Below are 9,114 nucleotides of genomic sequence, written 5' to 3'. Positions count from 1 at the left end.
TGGTGGTGGTGGTGGTGGTGGGGTGGTGAACAGTGGGGTCAAACTGTAGGGATATCAAATCGTGTTAACAAGTTGTGTTCATGTTGTATTAAGGCATATATATTATACCATATGGGTAAACCCGAACCCAACCCGTTAAATTTATCATATCAAAATATCAAACCCTAATACGACCCATTAATATAACGAGTCATATCGTATCAACCTGTTTATGTAAATGGATTTAATAGACTTGAAATTAATTGGTTTGACCTTATTAAATTTAGTATAATTTTATATAAATATTAAAATCACAATATCTATAAAAATTATAAAACTAACTACAAGTATAAAATTACAATCCAAACAATAAAAATATCAAAATTAAAATTCTAAAAATGTTAATTTTAAATATAAGGGTATAATTATAACTTTAACTTTCTTAACGGGTTATAGCGTGTCATAATGGGTTGACATGTTATCAACCCTTTAAACAATTGTGTCTTATCGGGTCAACCTGTTTTGACTCAAATCCGTTAAGACTAGGGGTGACAATATATTACACGACCCGTTAACTTAGCACGAATATGACACGATAATAGCGGATTAGGATTTAGTCTTAATGGATTCGGATCAAAATGGATTGTCATTAAGACATGATTGCTTAACGAGTTGATAACGAGTCAACTCGTTTTGATCCGTTATAACCCGCTATGACATGTTAAGAAAGTTAAAATTACAATTATACTCTTATATCTAAAAATAAAATTGTTAGAATTTTAATTTCGATATTTTTATTGTTTGGATTATAATTTTGGATTTGTAATTAGTTTTATAATTTTTATAGATATTGTGATTTTAACATTTATATAAAATTATATTAAATTTAATCAGGTCAAATAAGTTAATTTTGGGTATATTCAACCAATTTATATAAACATTTTGAAACGAGTTATATTGTGTCGTGTTAACTTATTTTGTAATATTCACTAATGGGTCAAACGGGTTGACACGACATGACCCATTAACAGGTTTGAGATTTTGATACGATAAGGTTAACAGGTCGGGTTAGGGTTGATGTATATAGTATAATATGCATGCTTTGACATGACACGAACACAACCCGTTAATACGATTTGACACCCCTAGTTAAGATTAAATCCAAACCGGCTATTATCGTGACGTGTTCGTATTGAATTAACAGGTCGTGTCATATATTGTCACTCTTAGGTCAAACACATAATTGTGTTTATCGGGTTTTTCTTGAAGGCTATCCGAACATTTGGCACTGGGAATTCTTATGTTTCATGACGTTCATTACTCTATAGATTGTGGAGAGAAGTGCTTGGTTTTGTAACTTTGTTTAATATCGTTGGCTGCTATATTAGACATTCAAATACACGAGATATTATTGCTTAGAATTTATGTAACGCGATGTTTACTGTTTATATATTGTTGATATTATTAATTTTTTAAAAATATATTAAATCTGGATAACTTACTTAGCGGTGTAAGCTGATCGGTCTGGATCGAAAAACCGATCGGACCAAACCATTTTGTTCATACCAAACTTTAGACTGGTCGGTCTTAGTTCCATAAATTGTGGACCTAGACAATTCGATCTGGTCTCAGAGTTTATAAATTTTGGATTGGACTCCTATATATATTTTAAAAATATTTTTAATAATTTAATATATTATTTTGATATAGTAATTATATAAGTTAATGATGTAATTTTTATCTAATTTATTATCATTAACCATATAAAATATTTTTTAATGAGTTAGTTAAATAATCTACATTAATAATTCACTTAATTTTAATTTAGTAATTTAAATAAACTTTTTCTTAATTTATTTGAAAAAAATAAGTCCTGACTAGACCGATAGTTTCGGTCAGGTCCCTATAAATGTTTGGTTCGAAGAAAATGATGGACCCAAAATTTCCATCACCCCCTGAATCGGACCAGGCCGATTTAAACCCTTAAACTTACTGGTAACAATTTTCATGACAGTTTTTCCTTAAAAAAAAAAAAACAGACAGTTTCTAATATTTTTTGTGTCCTTCACTGTAAAGATGAATCCGGTAACTAAAAATAAGAAGATGAGCTACCCAACCCATTGTCATTATTGGAAAATTATTGGAAAAATGACAGGCATACAACTCTTTTTACAACATTTTTATATAATTATGTTTTAAATGAGTTTATAGAGAAATGATAATTACAGTTGTGAATACGCAAGTGCCATGCAATCATTTTGAAAAAAATGAATAAATATGAAACATACATGAAAAGAAATTAATTTTTTAAGAGTAGACACACTCTTTTTCAAACTGATTGTATGATATTTGTACACTCAACAACTATATGTAATATTATTTTTTTTATAAAATAATTTATAAAAATAACATCATTTTACATAAATATATTCATTTTAAAATATAATTGTCTAGAAGATTGTAAAAAGTACTTATCATTAGTAGTCATTATTCGGCCCTACATCTCAACTATAAAAAGATGGGCTTCCAGCGATCCATGAAAGATATTGGGCTGGGCTTTGTGCAGCTGCGCCTTGAATCTAGACTACTCTAGGGTTTAAGAATCCCAACCCTTTAAACCCTTGTTGCTGGGGGATTCATTGAACTCAGAGTCGAAAACAATGGCTTGGCGCTCCGGATCCCTTTCGAGATCTCTGCTCTCTACCGTCAGATCCTCCCCAATCCGACGCTCATCCTCCTCTTCATCATCCCTACCCGGTCTCCTCCGTCCTCCGGTTCCACCTCGGCCACACCGCCGCCCAGTCTTCTCCACTGCCAGGTGGGTCTCCCACTCTCTCCTCTCGGCTTGTCTTTTTTAATTTAAAACCAAAAGGAAAAAACCGATTACGTTCTTACCTTGTTGTGAATCGGAAGGACCATGGCGGGAGAGATGGGGAGCATTCAATTGCTGGTGCCGCTGCACAGTCTCGCCGTCGCTCGTCTCACTTCACACATTTCCATCCAGGCGCGCGCTTTCTGCGAGTTGTCTCAGGGTTCGTAATTTCCAGGGTCGCTCGCTCATTTTCCCTTTTCGTTGTGAGTCTTTTTGGTATTATGCATACATATATACATGTGTGTGCGACGAATTGTTTGTGTTATTAGGATTATAACGATTGGATTATAATTTCGGATAAACATGTTCATTTATTTACCAATTTATTCTACAAAATGTTGGTATCTTCTGCAAGAATGAATTGTATAATTAAGATTTGCCGGGTTAGGTATTGTTTGAAAGTGTCTCTGTTAGAGTTGTTAGTGTAAGAGTTGGCTTTGGTGGGCTTACTCAATTTGTGGCTGTTATAATGTCAATTTGTGGCTGTTATAATGTCAGGTTTATTTTACATGCAATGAAGATAATCCTTAGCCCCGTTTTTGAGATTACTGAGTGGCATGGGGAATTGTTCGGTTGCATTAGCTGAATAATCTACTTTATTTTGCTGGAAATGCATTTCTTTTTTCTTTTTTGCATGTCTTCCATTATTAATTCTGTGAGCGACGATGCCTGAAATTTGGGATTTTTATTTCTTATTTTATCGACAATAGAGATGGGGCACTGTGTAATTAGCTACCATTTGTAGATATATGAACATATAATAAATAGAACAAGCCTGATGGTACAATTGATTATTAGGGACAGCTTGCCAGGAGCTATTGGTCGACTTGGTTTTAAAAGTATATAAACTTCTATAAGTAAAAATTGGTGTCTCCCTCTAGATATTGAAAGTGAGAACCCCATTCTTGAGTTTTTTTTTTTGCTCTTTTTTTTTAAATTTTTTTTGAAGTTGAGCCTGGCAAGAGGGCATCTTTTTTCTTGGTACGAACTAAATAGGTGGGAAGTGGTTTTAATGAATTGAATGAGATGGAGTTGATAATGTTGACCCTGGTTGCGCTAAGCACCCCAAAATGACTGAACATATTCATTTTCCTAAATATCTTAGAAATCTTCTTATTCAGATATTTGGGCTCAAATCTTTAGAATTGGGAATATGATTTCAATCTTGTGTACAAAATGAATAGCTGTGGTATTTGACTTCAATCTTAACTATAATCCTAGCTTCCTTGGGGGGGTTGGTGTTCCAATGAAATGAGAGAAAGGGAGGAGAGGGTGTTTTGAGGAGGAGGAGGGGGGGGGGGGGGTTGGTATGGTGTGGGCTTATGGAAATTTATTCGGAGGGGATGGCAAAGTTTCAAGGATCAAATCCGGTTTGTAGTCGGAGAGGTCAAGTCAAGTTTTGGCATGATGTTTGGTGTGAAGATTGCGCTCTCCACAGGGCATTTTCAGCGCCGCATCATGTTGCAGCTAACTGTGAGGCTTCAATGGCAGATATGCAGGTATTTTCTCATGGTTCTTTCCAGTGGAATGTCCTTTTCAATAGGGATATTCATGACTGGGAATTGCACATTGTATCAGAATTTTTTTAGGTTGTTATACTCCCTGGGGAACACTATGACACAGGAGGATAAGATACAGTGGAGGGCCAATGGTAGCAAAAAATGTACAGTTAGGGTGTACTACAAGATCTTGACAGCACAAGGCCATGTTTCATTCCCTAGGAAGGGATCTGGAGGTCTCGTGTGCCCACTAAGGTAGATTTCTTTGTATGGACTGCCACCCTTGGGAAGATTTTGACTACGGACAACCTGAGAAAGAGGGGACTCATTGTGATGGATTGGTGCTATTTGTGTAAAAAGCATGGAGAATTCATGAATCACTTACTATTGCACTGTGAGGTGACAAGGGAGTTGTGGAATGAGATCTTTAGAAGAGTTGATATTGCTTGGGTGATGCCATTGAGGGTAGTGAATTTATTGGCCTGCTGGAAGGAAATTCAAGGCTGTCCTCAACTGGCGATAGTTTGCAAGATGATCCCATTGTGTGTCATGTAGTGTACGTGGTCGGAAAGAAATGAGCGATGCTTTGAAGATAGGGAGCGCACAATGGTGGAGCTTCAGAATTTTTTTATGCACACTTTAATGCTTTGGTTTTCAGCCATTGTACGTGATGGAAACAATGCTCATGACTTTTTGTCTCTAATCTAGAATGTATTTAGGTGTTCTTTTGTATACTTCCTGTGTACATGGGCTATGCCTATTCCATTCATCCTAGCTTCCTTGATAACTTAAACTTTTTACTTGAAGAGGAGCAGTGCTTGCGTGTAACTGGAATTATATGGATTCCTTCTGCTGATTAATGCTCTGGTCTTTTCTTGTGTTGTAGGTACTTGAAGAGACTGTTGGTTCTGCACGCTGGTGCTATATCTTATGTAGAACGCCATTCTTGTCTTCATGGAGAGTATTGGGAGTACTTAAGAGCGTTTTCAATTAGATGGGTTCCAAAACTGTCCTGCTCTTTGGACAAAGGGCTCCTGCTTTTTATTATGAACTCATACAAGTTTATTTTTTATTGATACCGGGTGTCCAAAAATAAAGTCCCGACTAATCCTAGGGGTGCACAGGCCCTCGGCAGGGAGTATGAACTCATAAAAGTTTCGTGATAGATTATTGAAAATTCTATCATGGGCTGCCATTTGTTTGACTTTATGGGCAAATTTTAGGTTGGATATTCAGCAGCAGCGGAAGGTTTTGGAATTAAATTATTGAGCCCTAGTGAGAACCAGGAATTTAATGCAATGTCATTGAACTGGGGAAAAGAAATGGTTCACATGCCAAATGTAGTTTTGTTTTTGGGGCAACACTTCTATTGTTGTGATGAGCATATGAAATTTTAGGTATCTGACTTGTCAAAAAAAAAATTTTAGGTATCTGACTTTCTTTGGATTGCTCGTGCATGTCAATTACCCTCACTTGAATGCCACTTCCAAGTCATGTATGGTGTTAATAAACTACTATTTTACATTTCTTACAAAATACCATTGCTGAATCAAACATGTGCATAGAACGAAACGATTCCTGAATTCATATACATTGCTTCAAAATGAGAAAAAATAAAGATGCATGCAGTTTAGTCATAATGGCATGGCTTTGGATCTAAACAGAGCTTACTGAATCTTGCAGCTATACTTTCCCACCCGTGCTGCGTCATCTGGGGCAGAATTTCTTATGCCTTGTATTCTCCCACTTAAATTAGGTGGTTAACTATTCTTTGGGGATGAATATGAATCAGATTGATCGACTTCCTGGTTCAATGTGTGGGATGGAGAAGTAACTATTGGTAAAATGTAGTATGATGCGGAGGAACAGGGCTCAGAATGGGTTAAGAGTTAGTGCTAATGTACTCTAAAGTGTTATTATTCTTAAGCACATGCAGGTGTTAGAAACCCGCCAGGCACTCTGTCCCGCACTTACTTTTCCCTCTCCAGTGTCCTGTCTCCCTTCATTTCAGACGTGGCGACAAAATATGGGTCTTCCATGGTGATGTGCTTCTCTTTCAATCTGAATCTTGAAGTTGAGAGAAAGGAGGAAAGCATGCTCCTAGTTGTTTTCAGCTACTCTCTGTACTTTGGACACTTCCCATGTTTTATTGACAAAGCGTTTCATTTTTCAAAACTTTAGGATTAGCCCCTTTTCACGCCTCTTATAGTGGAATGAAACGAGAATTTGACGTTTCTCACTCCTAAAATCGTTCCTTTGATGTACATAAGCTGCCTGCAAACGTGTAATATGTTCAGGGAAATTAGATGAGATGATACAGCATTCTTTTATTGTTTTGTTACTATTTTTTTTTTTTTTGGGGCGCTTTTCACTTCAAAGAGCTCCCTGTGATGCACTTGGGTTTTGGAACACCAAATAGAGGATAAATTTTCTTGAGGGACCTGATTGTCTGTTTCTGTGGGAACCAGATCCAAAAGGACAAGGATGCCAAGGATAGAGTTAGGTCGTTTTCTTGAAATTGACCTCATGGGCAAAGCTCCTCATATTCTCAAGAATATGACATTCCACCAAAAAGAAGTACCTCAAGAATATATCAGAATAAGCCAACAAAAGTTTTACTTGGGGGGATTCTTGGGTACATTGAAACCACAAGGAACAGTTTTTTCTTTTCTTCTTCTTTTTGGAGGCAGGGGGGCAGAAATCTTATTAAATGGAAATGTAACTAGCTTTAGTCTTTAGTAATGGGTTAGGTTTGCATGAGTGCGTGGTCATAGCAAAATGCCAAGCTGAGAGGCATATTTCCTTCCTCCAATCGAATCAGCAATTGGTTGGCATCCAATTATCATGGCTTGGCTTGCTTGGATCTATGGGAACAAATTGCATTGCTTTATCTTTGATACCCGGATAAGACTGTGACTCGATATGCATACATTCACCATTGGAACTGCAAACCATGCATTGCCTTCTGTCTAAAAAGGCTAAATGGGCTATGGGTAATGCTGAGCATTACCTAATAATTATTTTCCACTCTTCGCTCTTATGGCCAATTGTTAAAGATGTCTACAACTGGCATTATTGGAGCTAGCTAAGTATGAAAGAGAGAAGTTTGTTGAATGTGAAAGAGAGAATTGTGTATAATGAGGACTCTCTCCTTCTACAAACAAAGGATTAAATCTCAACAAACAATCAATTTTAATTTAGGTTCTTACATGAACTTGAAAGCCTCACGCGAAAGAAACAAGCATATGAAGTAGATCCTATAATATTCACTAATCATTTAACACTGTCCAAAAAATTCACGCGGGCAACAATAAAAATAAAAGTATTGGAACTCAAACTCAGAATTTTCAAGCTACTGAAGACTAAGAGAGGTGTATGTACCTCTTATAAATATAGTACTTGTATTCCAACTCTTAACCTAGGAGGAACAAAGAGCTCTCTCTCTCTCTCTCTCTCTCTCTCTCTCTCTCTCTCTCTCTCTCTCTCTCTCTCTCTCTATATATATATATATGCAACGATTAAAGCTCGAACAATTGATCACATAAACTCAAAATATCAGTAGTGTTTGTTATTCTTCACTTTTCTTCCTACTATTTTTGGCTCCATATGATACCAATTGATATGACAACTCTAATTTCCACGATCTGACTCATCAATCCAACACCACAACTATTTTATCATAATGAAGCTTCATAATCACAGCTGCCTTCATCACGTACCATCACGTACCCTACTACGTGGGGAAAACCTTTTTTTTCTTTTTCTTTTTTCCTCTCCGAGACTTGAAACAACAAAGTTAAATTAGAACGACAAGATTCTGATTTCTGGGAATAAAGAGCAAGTTGCTTTCAGTGCACTTCTCCTGCTCCACATCACTGCATATGGATATATAGCTCACTATTTTGAGACATGTAATTTCTTTCTTTTATATTACAATTAATCAATTCACGAGATATATGTGCAAATGTAGCCAAAATCTTAAATAAAAAAAATATTATGTATAATTAAAATAGCATACATGGAGTTGAGACTACCAAAAAGACACATGTAGCTAAATTATTATTTAATTAGTGAGCTAAATTAAATATGTTATTTTTCATTTAATAACTTTTAAGTTTAATCGATCGTAAATATTATTTAATTTCTATTCAATGGCATCAGTGGATGATTTGGAAACAAGAGCAAAATTGGTAAGATTCAAATTGATACGGGACATTAGTTACTTTCTCCAAAATCATTCAAAATAATTAATATCAATTATTCTATTTCAAATCATATATTTATGTTCATTCTTGCCTTGTTAGTAAATATTTAGCTTCAAGGAAGTGATTATGATTTTGGCCAAATTTTTGATAGAATTCTTATTTATTTATATATTAATTCCTTAATAATAATTTAGATTTTTCAAAAAATTAAAAAATCTTCATAATTTTGAATTTTGGAGCTATTTAAGTCCAGCTAATTATAAGCTTCATAAAATAATTTCAAATTTTATTATTAATTATATTATTTAGAGTTTTCTCTATATTTTGAACAAATCTCTTATCTTCTTCCTGTGAATTATTTGTTGAAACTAACCATCAGAAATAATCTAAATTATGTTCGGCATCAATTGGCATCAGAGTTTCAACATCTTTCCTAGGGTGATATCTTATCAGTTTCCATGGCTGGTGGTCGATCATGGTCATGGTCGTCATAGGCAGGTTCCAAACAAGGAAGTCCTGCACCGTGATCGTAGCATCCAGGATGTGATAATTGAGGATT

General features: G+C 35.5%; 1 protein-coding gene across 2 annotated transcripts; it reads left to right on the top strand.

Annotated features, from left to right (window-relative positions):
* The first annotated feature begins 2,582 nt into the window (after positions 1–2,582).
* On the top strand, positions 2,583–6,680 carry LOC122304806 (protein NONRESPONDING TO OXYLIPINS 2, mitochondrial-like). Of its 2 annotated transcripts, none has more exons than XR_006241000.1 (3): positions 2,583–2,797; positions 2,893–3,054; positions 5,237–6,680. XR_006241000.1 is itself a non-coding variant. In XM_043117071.1 (3 exons), the coding sequence occupies exons 1-3, from the start codon at positions 2,640–2,642 to the stop codon at positions 5,242–5,244; spliced, it is 285 nt and encodes a 94-aa protein (XP_042973005.1). In that variant the 5' UTR covers positions 2,584–2,639; the 3' UTR covers positions 5,245–6,680. The 2 variants fall into 2 exon arrangements, 1 of the variants encoding a protein (XP_042973005.1); XM_043117071.1 differs by having other exon boundaries at positions 2,584–2,797; positions 2,893–3,011.
* Positions 6,681–9,114: the final 2,434 nt, after the last annotated feature.

The sequence above is a fragment of the Carya illinoinensis genome, chromosome 1 (assembly GCF_018687715.1).
Source record: "Carya illinoinensis cultivar Pawnee chromosome 1, C.illinoinensisPawnee_v1, whole genome shotgun sequence".
Lineage (NCBI taxonomy): Eukaryota > Viridiplantae > Streptophyta > Magnoliopsida > Fagales > Juglandaceae > Carya > Carya illinoinensis.
This window is presented reverse-complemented; position numbering and strand designations above follow the sequence as displayed.

Bases quoted from the DNA above. Each gene is read 5' to 3' on its own strand.
- LOC122304806 (XM_043117071.1), top strand. From the start codon at position 2,640: ATGGCTTGGCGCTCCGGATCCCTTTCGAGATCTCTGCTCTCTACCGTC. The intron at 2,798-2,892 runs GTGGGTCTCCCA...GTGAATCGGAAG, and splicing joins CCAGTCTTCTCCACTGCCAG to GACCATGGCGGGAGAGATGG.